This window comes from Argiope bruennichi, chromosome 9 (genome assembly GCF_947563725.1).
Source record: "Argiope bruennichi chromosome 9, qqArgBrue1.1, whole genome shotgun sequence".
Lineage (NCBI taxonomy): Eukaryota > Metazoa > Arthropoda > Arachnida > Araneae > Araneidae > Argiope > Argiope bruennichi.
This window is the reverse complement of record NC_079159.1, coordinates 15,969,302-15,989,120: the sequence shown is the minus strand read 5'-3', so window position 1 is coordinate 15,989,120 and position 19,819 is coordinate 15,969,302. Positions and strand designations below refer to the sequence as shown.

Sequence of the window (19,819 nt, the reverse complement as noted above, 5' to 3'; positions counted from 1 at the left end):
GTATTTTTACACGCCCTATTTCAAAAATTTGTCTCTTACCAATAAGGGATATCTTTGAAAATTAAGATAGTTGTATATATTGTATGTACATAATAATTGTATTTATATCATGTTTAATATATAAGTTTAATTAATATAAATTTAATATATATTTTGCAATTTTGATGTTCACTTGTAAATATTTCATCTGAATAGTTTATTTGGTTTTAGAAAATGTAAGCTAATTGTATAATTAAAAGTGTTTTGAAATCTTGCATATTTCAACGCCGGGCGGAATGTTACGTCATGGCATGCAAGAGCGCCACCTACAACAAATGTGATCTTGTACATTCGAATGCTGTAACCCGTTGAAAGCGGTTGCACAAAATAAAGCCTGAATAACTACATAACGTCATCCGTATTTTCTTCTAATACATCCATTTTTAATCGACGATAACACTTATAGCAACCCTAATACTGTTTTGTTTACTTTTTTTTGCAATGGTTGAGTTGTACATGAATAAGACATTGCAATGTTATTTTTAATGTGAATGCGAACAGAAAATATGTATTCTTTTGCAATACTTAACTGTTCGGTATGCGTTTTAGAAATCACCTGAATGATTAATTTGAGAAATAGTATGCAATGGAATTCCTTGCACTTTTCGTAATTCTTTTTCTGATTTGACAGTCCCCTTGATAAGTCGTTATGTCGCTAATTGTTCAAGAACGGATGTGTGGTGAATGGGATGGCAGGAAATATTTTGAAACTGCACAATGGATAACGGTTGACTGGAATGAGTGAGTGAGTGTGTGTGTGTCGAATCCTGTCGGCTAAATGAAATGGAACATTATTTTGTTTGCAACAGAAGGCAGGTTTGAAGCAGAGAAGATACTTTGTATTTTTAATTCTCTTTAATATCCATTCCGGGAAAGCAATTTATTTACAAGCAGACGCAGGTGGCACGAAAACAGAAATAAGAAAGAAGGCAAAAAGGGCCGAAACAAATGATCACTAGCCTTATATAACATGGGATTTTCGGCCACGGGCCAATTCAATACACGTTTTGACCCTGACAAGGGCAACGAAAGTATCGCTTTCGTTTGATACGTAGTACTGATGGCGCATTATTTTTACAAAAGAATTAATTAAACCAAAAGTGGAATTGGATCACGAAATAAGAGATTATTTTACTTTGAGCTAACTGAAGATAAAATTTTGAAAATTAATTTGGTTTAAATTAAGAGTTTATAACGTGTGTGTGTGTGTACATATATAATATGTGTGTGTATATATATATATATATATATATATATATATATATATATATAATGTTATATAAAGTTTTTTTAATAAATTTTGAATGGAGAATGGGTTAATTGCTTCTTCCTCCGTTCTTTCTTCTTTTGATTATGTACTGTTCCTGTTATCCACAGAGTCCTTAAGTACAATGAGCTATCGAAACTACGAGGATTCCGTTCCCGGTGCTGGCGAAGCTGTAGGATACCTTATTTTAAATTTAAAAAAATTCTACCCGGTGCCTGCTTCAGCTGCCGAAGGCATCACTTGCTCTAAATTTTACTCTCTACCCAAAAAAACGGCACAGCCGGTTTGAAAAACTTCTTTATTTCAAGTGTGTTAAGATAAGATCCCAAAGATAAAAAAAATCTCAGATAAAACAATATTTATGAGTAAAGATTATAATTTTAATGCAGAAAGTGGTGATCGAAACTGTTTTGCAGAAGTGTTAATTTTGTCCGACATCTTTATCCCTGGTACAGCAAGAGGCACACCAAATTACACTTTTACCCATATTTCCTTTTTGCAGTGGAATTCAAATCACATTCATTGCTTCATTAAATAATTTAACTCCTTTGTTTTTTCCCCTTTTAAAAGCTAAAGAATAAAACTGATATATATTTTATTTATTATTTGCTTATTTTACCTGAAAAATAATAGTGGACCGAATAATAGTGGAATGACAACGTGCAAAATAAAACCAGAAACTTTTAAGCATTATTCTATGATGTCATGAGACTAGATTGTATTGTAAATGTTTATGTACACGGCAAGCCGAATAGTCTCCTCAAAATTTCCTCGCATATTTTCTAATAAAAGTGTTATCACTAAACATATTACATGGCATTGGCATAACAAGAGTAACAGAAATTTAACCTTTGTGTAAATTTACCATTTTTTATTGAATCTTTCGACCGATCCGTGGCGAGTTTTTTGGTGATTAATCTCTGACATGCGGAAAATCTAATTTTCCCCAACCATTAGGAACAAAAATTTACCTCGGAAATCCAATCGTAAGTACAAAATCACATTCCGTATTTGGTATATTTGTGTTATTGCATTTTTGAGAAATCGCTTTCACGTGATTCTGAAGGTACAAACCAACAGACAGTCAACCCCATGTTGAACTTGATTCAATTTTGATAGATGTCAACACAATAGATGTTATGCCAGTGAACCGAATTTCATCCATTGGGGGCTCTTCGTTTTATAGTCATCATGTTACCTTATATTCGAACAGAAGGATAGACAGACTTTCTTTCAACGGACTTGGCTCAACATTTAATATTAATTGGTAAAAATACCATGTGTCAAATTTCATCTATAATGGGTGTTCCAATGAAAAGATACGAAACAACATAACCGTAATATATTTGCCTATACCGCTATGGGAGAACGTAGCGAAACATTTGGAGATGCGATTGGAGAGCATAAGCTCTTATAAAGAACGCCATGCAAGATCCAATTCTTTTTGAATAAGTCATCAACTCCAACAGAAGAGCCATCAACTCCAATGTGTACGGTGAGACACTCCGAAGACTACGCAGGTCCGTCAAGAACAAAAGACTGGGGCTGTTCACAGAGGGTGTAGTTTAGCTCCGTGATAACCTGGCCAAGTTCAAGTGGAAGAAGCTCAATCATCCGCCCTACAACCAGGACTTGTCACCCTGCGATTTTCATTTGTTTAGTCCCTTGAAAAAAACATCTGAAATTGAAGCGCTTCAATTTGGATGGCAAACTCAAGGACACTGTGAAGGATTGGGTCTCGTCACGTTCACAGGAATTCTGAGAACAAGGAATCCTTCGGCTCGTTAATCAATGGGATCGTTGTACTCAATCTGATGGTGTATAACTGAATTATGATTTTATTTATACCCATAGTAGGGTTTCGTGCCTTTTCATTTGAACACCAATTGTAATTTAAGAGATAAAGATTGAATTCGTAGTTGATTTAACTGAAATTAAGAAGTACCAATATTCCAGAGCTAGATATTTATAAAAGCACATAATTAGCTAAGAAAATAAAACTATGCATAGTAGTATCAAATTTTAATTTACATTCCACAGTAGAAAAAGTTAAGAATGAAACTAATTTGAATCTTTTTGAAAAGTTATGAATCTGAATGCATCATGTCCCATGATGTGCGAATACACTAAATATTTGAGAGGAATTATTCTGTTGGATTAATAATGGAATTGTATGAAGAACTGATAATTTTTAATGAATGATCTGTTTTGTAATTTTCAAAATATTAATGAATATTTTTTTTCACATTAGGACGTTTTTCGGAAGAATTTCATTGTGAAAATACTCCACTTAATACATGCAATTTGAAAATAAGTTACGAATTAATTCCGGTAAACAGAACACAGCTCGTAGAATTTTGCAAGTAAGTAAAACTAATTAGTTATACTCGAACACTTGTGAGTGTATACTGTTTAATGATTTCTTATTTTTGGACTGCTTCCCTTTAACGCATTCAATGCCAGCGAAATTTAAAAACGCTTAATTTTACCGTAGCTTCTTAAGAGATGTCTCGTAAATGGCAGTGAAGGGGTTAATCGCAATGTTTCACCGAGAGATACTTCAAAAATGGGGAATAGAGGCCTCTAGCGAGGACGGGATATATCTTCTACGAAAGGATTTGTACCGTAGTCGTTGATTGGCATTATTACTCTAATCCAGCTCTAACCTATACTGTCGCGGCGATCAGATCTTTCAGTTTTAATCGTATGTATTTTGAATGAGTTTTAATCGTATGAGTTTTGAATATACTTAGCACTAAAGTCTCGAATAATGTCATTACGATATCACGATATTGACTAACTTATTGATAATATCCTTCAATATCGTGTTTTAATAAGCTGCAGATGCTCATAAACTTCAAGTATTACTGTTGATATAATCATATTGTTACGAACCTGTGATGCGGCTTCCCAGCATAGCTGGTTCCATAGGAGGACCGAGAGCTTGACGACAAACTTGGCGAACATTTGGCAACTTGGCAACGAATTTGGCGACTTTGGCGCCAAAATAGATTATACCCGAAACATCGAATTTTCCCGATCCGTCGAGTAGGAACGGAGATACGCCTCGAACGTTCCTGATTGGTTGAGAGACGTCTAGCCTCGCCTCCTGAGACCTATAAAAGGAAGCAGCCGCAGCTGCCGGGCAGTCGTGAACCGGAGCGGTGAATTGAGAAGAAGTCGGAAGCGGCAGAGCAGAGGAGTGGTGAGTCGAGTGGTGAACCAGTGGTGAATTGGAATCGTGTCCCAGTAATGGTAGAGTAGTCGGAAGCGACAGAGTAGAGTCGTCGGGATCGACGGGGAAGAACGAGTCAAGACCAGTGGAGTCGAAGAGGAGTCGGAAGCGGTGAAGAAATCGTCTTCCAGGGACTAGCGGAGCAGTGACGGAGTAGAGCTGCTGTGTATACTGTTGTATGCTGCACGTCTCGGCTGAAGATAATTGTGTGCTGTATATAGTTGTCGTCTTTGTGCTGTCCTGTGTGCCTTCGTGTAAATAAACGCCGTTGTTTTATTTTCTACTGCCGCCTGTTGATTGTGCGTTCTTTACACCATACAACTCCCACTATCCAAACGAACCCCAGAAATTTCGTAACAATATTTTTAAATACTTTAACTGTGTGAACAATACTAGCTGCAAAGATAACATACACATTGATTGACGGTGAAAAATTTCCACCAATATATTAAAATAACATCAGGAGGAATTTATTCAATACATATATACTATAACACATCAGAAATGAAAGCATCTATTTGAAATATTCCCCATTCAACTTTCTCGCATTCTTAAGGCTGCGCTGTACTAAAAGGTGTCCAAAAATTAAATTAAGATTTGAATTTGCTACCATTTCGAGCAATAAAATATTGGCAACACTCTATTAGAAAATCATTTGACAGCTGATAGCTGTAAATTTTGGGAAGTCCTTCATCTTACAAACATCTTATGACACTAGAATTTAGTTAGTAGCACAATATGACTATAATCTTTTGAACTCCCAATTCCTGTTTCAATTTATGAACTTCCAGTGTAAAATAGCGATCATTTATAAATGTTTTCTATCTAAAGCAGTCTTTTTCATTTTTTCCAAACCTTTTCCGATGTCTGTTTTTTGCCAATAAACAGAGGCTCGAACCTCTAGCTCGAAATATCCAATTAAAGGCAGTCTGGACATTTATAGTAAGCTTATGTGAGTAAATGGTTACATGGCGTAAGTCATTTAGTCTTCGCTATCAGGTAAAAATTTATTTTTTCTAATTTCTTTGAATTAATAAATTTGAACACGTTACTACTACCATTGCAGCAACAACTGTAACTTCTTCTGTCAAAAACAAACCAACTCAAATTGTTAAAAGTTTTATTTGGATAAAGGTAAAATGAATCAAGCATTGACAACGATGGCTTCAGAGTAATGATCGGAGTGTTCCAGGTTCAAAACCCGATCCTGCAGAACCAGTGTTTAAAAAGGACTGGACCAAATTCTTCAAATGCCGTCCCTTCTCATTTTGGAGAGCGTAGGCCACTGTTGAAGTGACGTCCTCGTCATCTGATCGAAGTTCAAAATTATTATGTCTATCCAACGATAGACTTAGAATTGCTTCAAATTGGAACGTTCATATAATACAGAAATGAAATGAAATTCGGTAGCTGATGAATCATTTGCAATTTTTCTCTTTCTTGATAGAAAATTAAAGTGAATTTTGCCAGCTACTAAATGCTATAACAAATATTGTAACGAAACTTGTTTTAACTTGATGCAGACTGAATGGCTCATTGATAGAATGCTATGGACTGAAAGCGACAGTTCGCAAGTTCGTATCTGACTACAACGAATGATGCAGACTGAATGGCTCATTGATAGAATGCAATGAACTGAAAGCGACAGTTTGCAAGTTCGTATCTGACTACAACGAATAATGCAGACTGAATGGCTCATTGATAGAATGCTATGGACTGAAAGCGACTGTTCGCAAGTTCGTATCTGACTACAACGAATGATGCAGACTGAATGGCTCATTGATAGAATGCTATGAACTGAAAGCGACAGTTCGCAAGTTCGTATCTGACTACAACGAATGATGCAGACTGAATGGCTCATTGATAGAATGCTATGGACTGAAAGCGACTGTTCGCAAGTTCGTATCTGACTACAACGAAGTTGCCTTAAAAATTGTTTTGTTATTGATTGGACTAAATCTTGAAGATTCCAGTTATTTCGTCTTGTGGATACAAACAGATGTAAGATTTAGTTCCTTGAATAAAGTCTCGAGTTGCGATTAGCTAGTGTTATCTTTGACAGACTATATACTGTTTATCTATACGACAAGAATAAAAAAATGTAGTTATTTAACAAGTTTATTTCATTTCCACCAGCATATAGTTTTAATTTTTTTTTAAATTTCACTTTATCATTTGATTGAACCAATATATTTTTTCTTCGAAAAGCAATTTCATTTTTACAGGCATTTTTCTAAGTGCATGTTTTTGTCAATCGAGAGACATTCGAATAATTTTAATGCAAAGAAAACCCTTCGTAGAATGATAATACTTTAGGTGATTCGTCTAACTTTATTTTTAAAATTCCCCTTTCTAATATATGTAACAACGATAAAGTGAGCACAAAGGACATATTTATTTCATAGAAATGCATTCGAATCATAAGCCCGGTAAATCAAATTATGAAAAAATAACCTTAGAATATCTATGAAAAATTGTATAAAATTATTATTTGAAAAAAAAATTGAATGGGGATAAAATTAAATTCCCAGAAAGTTTATTTTAAATTTAAAATTAGTGCAAAAATTACGAGATTAGGTTCTGAAATGATTGAAGAAAAATGATTTATTATTCTTTGCACATACGATTTTCAGTTCTTCCAATGTGATACATGCAAAGAGAAAGTATTGCAATCGTCAACAAATTTGGATAATGCAATTTTAGAAAATCATAGTTTTAGACACTCCTGAATGCGAAGAAATATAAATTGGAATTATATCTGCCTATGAAAAAGATAATTCAAAATATCTTTGAGCTGTGCTAGTAAAATTTGGGATGTGGAATTTACCGTAAATGTTAGGCTTTTATCACATTTTGAATAAAATTCATTCAAAGAAAGCTGTCTGTCCAGCTGTCCGAATATAAGTTAACATGCTAAAAAAAAGAGGAAAATGATTCAAAATTTCTATACAGATTTAGCATTTAGAGTACTGATGCGTACCGAATTTTGAAAGGAATCCGAAAACGGGGGGGGGGGGGTAACAGTATGTCTATTTGAATTTTAAATGCGTTTAAATGTCGTAACTCATAAACGAAATGCCTTAAACACATGGAATTAGGCCATAGTTCTTGTGATTACCTTCATATTATTGTGCCAAAATTTACTTTTAATTGGTCAAAAAAAGCACTCAAAATATATATTTCATATCCATTGCACTTCTGTATATCTGTGATTAATCGTGAAAGACGGGGTGTTTATCAGATGTTTCGAATTAATTTTCGCCGATGTCATGCGGTTAATAATACACAAATATTAGGATTCTTTATTTTCTTTCGAAGCACATACTTGTGTAAAAAAAATCTGAGTACTTCTGTTGTTCAAGATCTTGCTCTTAGTTCAGAATTTTATGCATCGGCAAGATGAATGGTAACAGCATTTTTGAAAGGTATGTACAAAAGTTTCAGAGACACCACACTGACTAGTTTACCATGATGAGAAGCATGGAGGATTGAAGAGATACGAACTAACACTTTTTATCTTGTGGAAGATATTGTTTTGATTTGAGATTTTTGAAGCCATAAAATGCTCGGGCAGAAAAGTGGCGATTTATTGATTTTTAAGGCATGAGATTTTCGCTTTTAAAGTTATTACAAAATGATAAAGAAGCTTGTCACATTTGGTGACTTATCGTCAACAAAAGTAACTTGGCACGAATGTTCACCATGTGCCCGATTCTCCTGTCTGGCCAGTAAAGGGCAGCGTAGTCAGAAGCTTCGCCTGAAGAAGTACAGTGAAGAAAATAGGAATGAACGCGAAAGAGCGAGGAGAGCTATCGAAAGTTATATTTTTAATTTTCAATTTTTCTAGATGGCAAAAAAAGGAAAGGAAGTGATTTTGAGATAGGAAAAAAAAAAAAAAAAAAAAAAAAAAGGAAAAAGAAGCATCGTTTCTTAAAGTTGACGATTGCACAACACAATAATCACATCATTCCAAACCGGTTTAAACCGGATTTTCGCTAAATCTGACCTCGATATAAAGTTTTGGAGTTCAAACAATTTTGAGATGAAAGGGGAAAAAGTCATTCTTTTCTAAATATCGATACATGTGGAATTTTATAGTCACGTGTTAAACAATCGTTTTTTTAAAAAAAATCTGTTTTTTCCTCGAAAAAAAAATTAAAACTTGATTGCTTTTGATATTATCAAAAACAGTCACTTTTCTAAATGTTGGTGATTGCGAAATAGGAGTCAATGTGAGAGAAACATGGCGTTTTCCTGTCGTATCATCCATGTTTAAACCAAGTGACTTAAAAAAAAATGTTCTCGCATGATAACTTAATATTTACTAAAGTATATATATATATTTTACTTTGATTTATTGAATGAAATCATTGAAGCACGATATTATGACACTCTTAAAGGTGGCGTACTCAAGTGTGTGATGATTAAGTATTCAAAAAATTAACGAAAGCAATGAGTTTATTTTATTTTTAACTCACTTTAACGATCTACTACTGACACTAAACGTATGAATGTTCTACAATAAGCATTTTTACCCAAAATTATTTATCGTAAGCTAATATTTTTTTGTTTATTTTATGCCTTCTTCCGTCTGAAATGATTCGTTTCCTTACACTTTTTCTATAAATTGAAATAAAAATTAAACATACTATTGCTAACTTTAAATTTGCCTTTCAGTAAACTTTTTGCGTACAGAAATTGCATTAGAAGGAATGAATTCAAGACGGAAGATTTCTGTGGTTGGCCTCTTGCTATAGAAAATGCGATAGATTTACTTCATGAAATATGTCATACAGATTCTTCTTCATTCTATCCGAGTGAGTATAATTTCATAAAGTTCAAGATTTCTTGATGCGTATTATATAAAGTTAACAGATTACAATTTTTTTTCTATCTCAAATTTTATGTTATTTTGTGAGAACATTATTATTTTTTAAGTCATTGTTTGTCTTAATTTAAGTATTAACCAGTTTAAACCGGTTTGAAACAGTCACGTTGTTATCGGATTACGCATTCGTTGATATTTAGAAAACGATCTTTTTTTGTTCGGAGTCTAAACATTGTTCTAGCTGCTAAACCTTCTTGTTAGCTGGAAAAATTGAAAATTAAAATATATAATATAACTTTCGATACATCCCTTCGCTGTTTCGCGTCCATTCTCATTTTCTTTCTGTTCTTCGAGCGATAACTTCTTAAGACCTCAACCTTTGGCCAGATAGGAGAATCGAATACAAGGCTGACTTTCTCGCCAAGTTGTAACTTTTTGTTGGCGATAAGTCACCAAATATGACAGCATACTTTATATTTTTCTAATTCTTCTTTTTTATTTAATGTATTTTGTTGCTATGTGTAACAAAACTGAAATTATCAAATAAGCAGCTGAAGAAAATCTTTGATTAATTTCATTGAATATTGTCATTAAAATTGGATTCATATTTGTAATATTAAATGAGTTTTAATAATTATCATATTTGAAAATGGTGACAACTGTTTTATTCATAAACTTGAATATTCAAATTTAAGCATCGGTTTCCATGCCAATTGTAATTAGTATGCCAACCTGGAAATATCATGAATTTGCACGGGTGGTTAGGCAGGCTCTATTGTAAAAAGGTTAATTATGGAAGAATTTTCCAAATGTTTTAATCAGTTTGTTCTCTGGACATTTAATATATTATACATATTGTAAGTCCAAATTTTAGTCAGGGTCGTCTGTCCTCTTTACAAAATATTCAATAGCTGCAAAAAGGTTTTTAACAAAGTCTGTTGTAGAATATTTTAACCTTTCATTACTTTCCAGATAGGTTCTTTGCCATGATATCGTTGAAGGTTATGTATGGCTATCGTTGAGATAAATCCGTCACTTCTTTCAAAAGTGATGTCACTTAAGAAATCGCACCTTATTAGTTCCTTCCAATAAGATCTCTGAAAGGGTCAATTTTCTTTTCTGACAGAATAAAACATATATAATGCCTCCTTTCTTTTTGTGATTTTTCCTCCTATGTCCCTCGTCATAAGTAACATGCTTATCATAAAAAAATTTTGATCAATTTGTTTCAAAACATTTATGAAATATTGATTGGTATCCTTTCTATAAATATTCCTACATCAATCCAAAAATTTAATATGATTTCCTTAATTTTAGTAATTTAGTTGATTATGTACAATTAAGCATGGTGATTTTTTAATACTAGCTAAAGTACGGTTATATTTTTAAATTATAACTTTTCCTTCTGATTGATCGCTAAAACTTCTTCTATTCAGAAGATGTAGAAGTTATTATTTAAACTTTGTATTAATTGAATAAGTCATATATATATATATATATACATAAATATAATATAAACTTTTCAGAATTGATAATTTAAATTTTCTTTCGGGAATAATTGAACACATGTGTAATGATTTGTATATGCCGTAGATGTAACTGCATTATTTAAAATTTATTATAAATTTTAATGCATGAAATCTATGTACAGCCTATTGTTAGACCCCATAAAACATTATTTAAAATCTGAGACATTTTTCCCCCCACAGAATATTTTGCAGTGGCTCCTTGTCTTAAAACTAGAGCAAAAAGGGATAAAAGAGATTGCGAAAGGTGGACAGATTTAGTTGTTGCTGAAATCAGCGAACACCAAGAATATGAGCGTATAAAAGGCACCAGTTCTGAAGAATGTATGTAAGTATGAAGTGGCTCTGGAATTTAGATTTTTCTTTTCCGTTTGCAAAAACTTTATTTCTATACCATATATTTCAATTATATAATTAATATTATGCAGCATATTTCTTTGCCATTTCTATGCTTATAAACTGGTATTCTAATCAAATGTAAAGGGTGTTCCAATAGTAACACGATATTTGAATATGCCACCATCCCTGCAGTAAAGTATTGGCAACCGTATTACAAATCATTTGACAGCTGATAGTTTAGAATTGGTAAAAATGCAGCGTTACACGAAAGAACAACTTACTTTCATTGTTGAACAATATTTCAAAAACAAAGCTCATGGCCACAGTTTGAAAATTTAAGATCACTAGATCGTCTTATTGAACACCACTGGGTTTCTTTTTATAGGATTATTTGTAGTCCAAATGCAATGCCAATGAGTCCACAAAAGCACGTGCATTGAAGGAGGAAATTCAATAATGCATCAACGAAATCCAGGCACATTTATGCAAAATGGTCATGGAAAATTTAGACAAAAGAGTGCGTATGTGCCAGCAAAGCCATGAAGTCCATTTGCCCTATGTGCTATTCTATGAATAACCCTATTCTGTTTACTTTTCGATTCAGTAAATTTATATCAATTTAACGAAAAAAAAACTGTTTTTCATATTATTCAAATCGTTAACGCGTTGTTCTATCTTGTAACGCACCATTTTTATTAACCTTAAACTATTAGCTGCCAGATGGCCTTTTTTAATAGGGTACAATATTTCAACAATATTTCAAAATAGGTTGAACAATATTTCAAAAGTAATGAAATCTGATGGCCACAGTTCAAAAATTTGAGAAATGGCTCCCTAGATCGTCTGATTTAACACCACGGGATTTCTATTTATAGGTTTATTTGTAATCAAATTGCTATGCCAATGTGTCCACAAGCACACGTGCATTGAAGGAGGAAATTAATGATGCATCAATGAAATCCAGGCACATTTATTAAAAATGGTCCTGGAAAATGTAGACAAAAGAGTGCGTATGTGCCTGCAAGGCCTTGGGGGACATTTGCTCTATGTGTTGTTCCATGCATAACCCTATTCTGTGTACTTTGCGATTCAATAAAAATATAAAAATTTAAAGAAAAATCGTTTAAAAAAATTATTTTATTCAAATCTTCCTTTATCGCGTTGTTCTATCGCGTAAGGATCCATTTTTATTAACCCTAAACTATTAGCTGTGAGATGGCTTTTTTGAAAGTGTCGCAAACAATTTACTGCACGAATGGCGGCAAATGAAAACCTTGCATTAATTTTGGGGACCCCTTTATATAAGTGATTTACAATAGCTGTTCAATAATATGCGGGAAGGCTAGACATTCTCAAATTAGCTATTTTTACTTAACTTATATAATCTAATAAAATATAAACATATTGCACAAACGTTTCAGAGGTAGTTTTGACAGGATAATAGCAAAAAATAATAGGAAAAATATGTTGATACTTGATAATGTATCCCGTATTTAAAATTATATACTTTCAAGTATGAAAATTTAAGACATTTTTTAGGACACTTTTTCACAGGAAATCAAATTCTCTCTCAGAACTTTTAATTTAAGCAGGTGTGCCCAGATAAATAATTTTGCACGTGACGATGGAGTTATACATAATTATTATATCGTCATTTAAAAGTTTAATTTCCTCCTCGAAAAAAAAATAGGTTTTTACTATGCCTTACTACAGTTCTATCATACTGAACGTGCATGCACGTGCATTATCAGAGGCAGAACCACACTTTCCGTGAGTAGCCCCGATCTTTTGTTCTTGATGGACCAGCGTTGTCTTCGGAGTGTCTCACAGTACACATCGGAGTTAATGGTTCTGAAAAAAAAAAAATCTGAAATGAAAGAGTTTCAACCCGGACGGCGAAATCAAGGACGATTTGAGGGACTGTTCTCGTCATGGTCACAGGAATTCTGGGAACAAGGAATTCTTTGGCTCTTTAGTCAATGGGATCGTTGCGCTCAGGCGTATGGTCTATACTTAGAATGAAGTTTTCCTTTTTACTCAGTGTCGATTCGTAACTTTTTATTTGAACACCTCTCGTACATAAAGTTGCATGTAAACGCAATAATTAAAAAAAAGCAGTGAATTAAAAAAATAATAAAAACCCTGCGTGCTCTCTTGCGACTACAGTTGTAGTTGTATATCAAATTTTTGTGTCAAATGGTTGGGTATTAGCATTTACAATACAAATTTGCTTATCAATTAAATATCGGAGATAGTTGTTAAAAAGAACCTTCAAAGTTCGCACGATAAATTAATTAAAAATATGCTGAATTCACGCCAAAGATTTATATTTTTTTACTTATTTTTCGCCAATGCCCTGCAGGTCTTATGCAATCTTAATCAGGTTCATGCGAGGGATAGAAGGTAATACCTTTGTTATAGAGTATGCTGGAAAGTATTGAGAAGACCACTTCTGTAACTTAATAATGAATTTATAAATTCCTTAAATAATGAATTTATTTAAGAAAAAGGACACACTAGATAAAACGTTGAAAAGAAATATATTAGATTTCAAATTTGAAATAGAAAAGCAATCGAGTGGCGAATAGAAATATGCAAAGAAAGTCTCGCTTCAGATGGCAACATATTTGAAGACTTAATTCAAAAACTCCAAAAAGATTTTTTCCAATATTTTTTATTATGCAATTGTTGTGCTGCATACGAACTGTAATCTTATTTTTCCCCAGATTCGACGATGCTGCATCCTTATGAATCTATGCCTTTGTGAATCTATAAGGCCTGGTGGTAAGGTTTCGGGTACGAAACCAGATTCCGCTGATGAACTGTCGTGTAAGCAGGTCTGGTGCACATTAAATTCGTCGAGGCCAAAAGTCCTCCCTTTGGTGTGGTGTGGTGTGGAAGTTTAGAGAGGGGGCGTGGATGCAGCTCAGGTGTCATTCTTGTCATCTGGCAGCGGTTCGAAATTACGAGATTCGCCCCGAAATAGCCCTAATATTGCTTTAAAACTGGACGTTAATATAACTAAACTTTTAAATCTATAACAGTGCAATCTGTGTATCACTGGGTGAATAGCATCATGAAAAGTCCTTAAAAATTGCTTAAATTTGAAAACCATTTTTAAGCACCTAAAAAGTGCTTCATTTTGGAAGAAAGTCCTAAAAAGTGCTTCATTTTGGAAGAAAGTCCTAAAAAGTGCTTAATTTTCTTGAAGTGTTAAAAAGATATTCCTTTTTGTTCCGCAGACGATGAAGACGATAAATCGAAAACAATCATAAATCTTTATTTACTAGATATATCGAAAAAGAAAACCAACTAAAGGGAAGCATTCGGTGTAGGGATACAGGAGTTTCAACACATGCTACGAAAATGATTAATTTTTTTTCGCTGCTTCTTTTTTAACAATGGGCACCGGCATACATCGAAATGTTATTCTGAAAGAGGGAAAGACTAAATACACCGAACTGGTTGCAACTCAAAAAACATTTAAACTTCTTTTCCATTTAGTGTTCTAAATAGCGAATAATTTATTTTAGTTATGCCTGGTAACTTTATATTCAACGCTTTGTGTGTTCATAAAGACTACACTGATTAACTCCGATCGACGAAAATAAGAATAAAGTATGGTGCATAAAAGAAATATATGCATCAAAGAGGGAGAAGTTGAATATAAAGTTAGCGTACATGAAATATATTTCTGATATTTAACTACTTTTATTCTGATTACTATGAAGGCTCATTACACATTCTCGTTAATATGTTGTTTTGAGTGACAACGAAAGAGATTTTACTGTAAGATTATTTGTTGCGATAGTCATTACTTCAGTTGACTGCGTAAAATCCAGCGAGATGAAATTTTAATTTAAAGATATAAGTCTTCAATAATTTGTTTAGCGGTATACTTTTTTTAATGTTCCCATTCATTTGGAAATTATCATTTCTTGAACCAATTTTGTCAAATGTCATTTCTTATTTAAAAAAAAAATTCTGCTAGGTCGGATATTTAAAGAACCTTTATAAGGTTAGGTCATAAGTTATAAGAAAGGTTATAAGTTTTAAAGAACCTTTGTAATTTAGATTATATTTTTTTAAAGTTTTTTCTCCTTTTGTAATTTTTACACGATTTTTTTGGTTTCGCAGCGAAATTTTTCTTTCTCAGTATATAAAGATTAGCCCCACTAAGCCGAGCTCACTGAAATAAGGGACATGGAATTTAATGAGCAATGACTATTTGGATGTTAGACGCTCATCAAGGAAGGATTTTGCAAAATTTTGATTAGAAATTCAATTTAAAAATTAAATTTTAACGTACTTCCCACATAACATAAGGAATGTTATTGGCCCAAAATTTATTTTTACATTTTCTTAAAGGTGTTTATACAATATTTTCGACACTCTAATGTGAATTTGGTTGCTGCTTGTTACTTCTCATTTACTTTGATGATCTTGGAAGGTTTGCATTAATTGTGATAGTAATAGAATAATTTTCCCATTAACAGCTTTCAAATCTGAATTTCTCCTATAGTATTTTGATTAATTTCGTCCTCTTTTAAAGCTTCAGATAAATTCTAGCTACTCACATTCCATCCATTAATTCTTACCCCTCTCCTTTGTAAACCCATTTTTTAGAACGAAAAAATCAAATTGATAGTTAGTACAAATGTTTGGAATTCAGTTCCGATAACGAAACCAGATGCAAATATCCATTAGTGGACGACACAAAGCAGAAAGTATCGCGTACAGCAGTTGTAAGTTATCCTACATGGAAAATGAATATTACCGATTTTCTCTTGAATACATTCAGCAACCCACATGTACTATACACTGTAGAGATTAATGTCACGAAAAGCTAATGAAACAAAGGATTTTTTATTTGTACTGAAATGTTCAAAGAAGGATAGAAAATTTTTTTTTATAAGACGTAGAATCTGAAATTGTCAAAGAGAATTAATTTTTTAAATTTAAAAATAGCTGTAACAATGCTTCTTTACTTACCTATCAAATTATCTGTAATAATAGCGTTCTTCTTTCTTTGCTTATTATTTCTATTCATATATTTATATAAATAGAAAATGTCTTACATAATCAATTTTTTTTATAAAAATAATGTAACCCTAGTGTGTATTAGTTAATTTATCAATAATACTGTCTATTTTTGTGATTTTAATGTTAAAATTTTAAAAATTAGGGGAAGAAAACAGTCGGTTACTTTTTGTGTGTAATTTTTTTTTAAATTTGATCACATAAAAAATGAAAATTATTAAGACGAAATTATTAAGTGAAGTTAATAAATTAAGTTTTCTGAGCTAATGAATGATTGATTATAGTTTTTGTATAATTAGTAAAAATTTTTTTTCGTCCGATGTTTTGTGAAGATAATTTTCTAAACCCACTTTTGTCGAATTTACCACTTATTTGAATCTTGATCTATATTTATTCTATTCAATTTGCATTTAATTCAAATTTTTATTGTAATTATTATTGTTGAAGATAATTTTTCTAATAATATAAAAAATTGTTTTTTAATCTAAGATTAAAAATTTTTTAAATGGATATTTTTCTAAAATGTTTCTATAAAAACTATAATTTATTATAAGACAAAAATATTCTATGAGTAGAAAATTCTTGAGCTTATGTATTCATGCATGTACGAAAGTGCTTAATTTTTTTTTCGCGAAGGTGTTTAAAAGTGCTTAATTTTTGCATCCATTTCACACTACGCACCCTGTGTATGCTTTATCTGGTTTATACTCCTTTCTTTTACTTAAGTCATTGGTTATGAGTTGGAAGAAAAGGTGATCATAGTTTTGAGGTTACCGACTCTTTGTTCTATTAAAATAGAGCATGTTTCTGCTCGCCTGACGTCCTTTTAAAGTTTTTATGACTTCATGGGTACTGTGTACACAGTATTCTGAATATTTGACAATTTAAAAAGACTTAATTAACTCTTATCTCAGACCGATAAGGATGGACTTTCGGTCACCCTTATTCTATTTTTTGCTCAATCAAATAGATTGACCTTATAACCTCTTGTTTCGTGACTTTCACTACAGGTGCACTTTTTCAACCGGTTTCAGGGGGAGGGGGGTGATTTAAATATTGCAGCTATTTCTTTGAGCGACGTCTGTGTGACCGTACCCCCTATTAGTGTTTTAGTATTATATATGGCTTAGCAGATACTCTAAAAATTGATCCTCGAAATATCATCCAACCTACTGATCCCCTTATGAAACAGCCTCAGAAGCTTTTAAATATCCCCAGAGGTGTGGCTCATTGTACTGCGACTGCGGCAGAAATTTTAGTTGCAGTTGGTACTATAGTGACGCAATGAAGTGTTAGAATTCGCTTACTTCAAGGACAGCTCCGAACCAGGCACCCTATAGTATATATAGTATCCACTGACTCCAGTGCATTGCCGTTTGCGACGTTAGTGGTGTCAAGCCAGAGCTCATTAGAGGACGGAGTGGAGTGTTTTCTGATGAAAGCTGGTTCTGCTTTGGTGCCAGTGATGGTTATGTTAGTCAGAAGGCGGCCAAGAGAACGCCTGCAACCAAACTATCTGCGGCCTAGACACACTGGACCTACACTTGGAGTCATGTTCCGGGGAGCAATTTCGTGGTTATCCCAAACACACAGACTGCAAATTTGTATGACATGCTGGTAATTAAATCTGTAGTGCTGACATTCATGAACAGCATTCAAGGGGAAGTTTTCTAACACGATAACGCTAGCCCTCATGCCGATAGTGTAACGCAACGTGCTCTACAAAGTATCGACTAGTTACTTTGGCCTGCGAGATCACTAGATCTGTCTCCAACAAATCTCCAATTTAGCTGTAGTTGGTACCACAGTGACACAACGAAATGTTAGAAATCAGTTACTTCAAGGACAGCTCCGAACCAGGCTCCCTTTAGCAAATATTCAGTATATCCAACTGAGCACGTACGGGATATCATTGGGCGACAGCTCCGGCATCATCCACAGCCAGCACAGACCGTCCCAGTATTGACAGAATAAGTAAAACAAGTATAGAACTCAATAGCACAAAGTGTCATTCGGTACCTGCTTGACACAATGTATGCAGATATGTCAGCTTGCTTTCAAAATTCTGGAAGTTACACCAGCTATTAATATAACAGCATTTCACATTTGAAATGCATTTTCTTGAGCTTAAATTAACCTGTGACATGAAAATTTAATCACCTAAACATGTTAACAGGACAAATGCATTGTCCGAATTTCATTATTCTATAATAGTTTTTTTCTTTGTTTTGGAATTTTTTTTTTCCCGCCAGTGTATATATTGTTACAAATCTGTAATGCTGCTTCCAAGCATAGTTGGTTCCATAAGAGGTCCCAGAGCATGGCGACAAACTTGGAGACCATTTGGCGACTTTGGCGCCAAAATAGATTATACCCGAAACATCGAATTTTCCCGTCCGTCCAGTAGGAACCGAGATACGCCTCGAACATTCCTGATTGGTTGAGAGGCTTCTAGCCCCGCCTCCTGAGACCTATAAAAGGAGCAGCCTGCAGCTGCCGGGGTCGTCGTGAACCAGATCGGTAGTCGTAGTCGGAAGTGACAGAGAAGAGTAGTCGAAGAGGAGTCGTGGTCGGGATCGACGGAGAAGAACTGGCCTTCCAGAGATAAGCGGAGAAGCGACGGAGTCAAGCGAGTGCTAAACTAAGCTGCGCGCTACTGTCTGTAGTAGAGTCTTGTTATATGCTGCTGTGTACGCTGTTGTATGCTGCACGTCTCGGCTGAAGATAAGTCTTCTGTGCTATATATAGTTGTCGTCTTTGTGCTGTCCTGTGTGTCTTCGTGTAAATAAACGTCGTTGTTTTATTTTCTACTGCCGCCTGCTGATTGAGCGTTCTCCACACCATATAACTCCCACTATCCAAACGAACCCCGGAAATCTCTTAACAATATGTACAAATGCAATTACTTTTTTCAGTGTTAATATATTTTGGAAAATGTTTTAAGCAAATTTATAAATTAAGAAAAATATTTGCCGAATATATTGGCTAATTTTCATACTAATGCTTTCATTAGAAAATATAATTCGAATGTAATGGAAATGTGGTTTTGAGACCACACCTCCCCTAGTAAGTTCTAACTTTTCATTCCCCCTTTTAATGGTTAGTTAATTATATTTTATCTGATATTAATGTCTAGTCTCTTATTTTTTAAAAAATATTACAATAACATCTGGCTTTTGTATTTACAGAAGGAGTATTTGCATGTCCGAATGTTTCAGATTGTCTTTGTTAGAATTGTGTGGAAGTTACGCAGGATACGTCTACAATGTATTTTTGGAGTTTTCTTCATTTTATATGCTGAAATGCAAGTCTTCTCAACAATATCTGATAGCTTTCGACTTAGTATCACATATGCAACAAATAATTTTGGAAAGAGTCAAATATCAGCCAATTCACCAGCCGTACTATGAAACCTTTGTAGCCAGTTTGCAATTTTTATTACATTTTCTGTAATCTTAATGAATTTTAGAAACTAATTGATTTTATAATCCGTTGGCCTTTAATAAAAGCGATTGTATATTGTATTATCTTATAATAAAGCTCAA

General features: G+C 33.5%; 1 protein-coding gene across 1 annotated transcript in view; it reads left to right on the top strand.

The window, feature by feature from the left end:
* LOC129985320 (uncharacterized) overlaps window positions 1-19,819 on the top strand; it is a 28,791-nt gene extending 8,972 nt beyond the window's left edge. Inside the window, exons 2-5 of the mRNA XM_056095305.1 lie at window positions 3,558-3,669; window positions 9,219-9,358; window positions 11,079-11,223; window positions 19,463-19,819. Coding sequence (XP_055951280.1) covers window positions 3,558-3,669; window positions 9,219-9,358; window positions 11,079-11,223; window positions 19,463-19,727 — 662 coding nt within the window. The 3' untranslated portion in view covers window positions 19,728-19,819. The remainder of the gene's footprint in view (window positions 1-3,557; window positions 3,670-9,218; window positions 9,359-11,078; window positions 11,224-19,462) is intronic.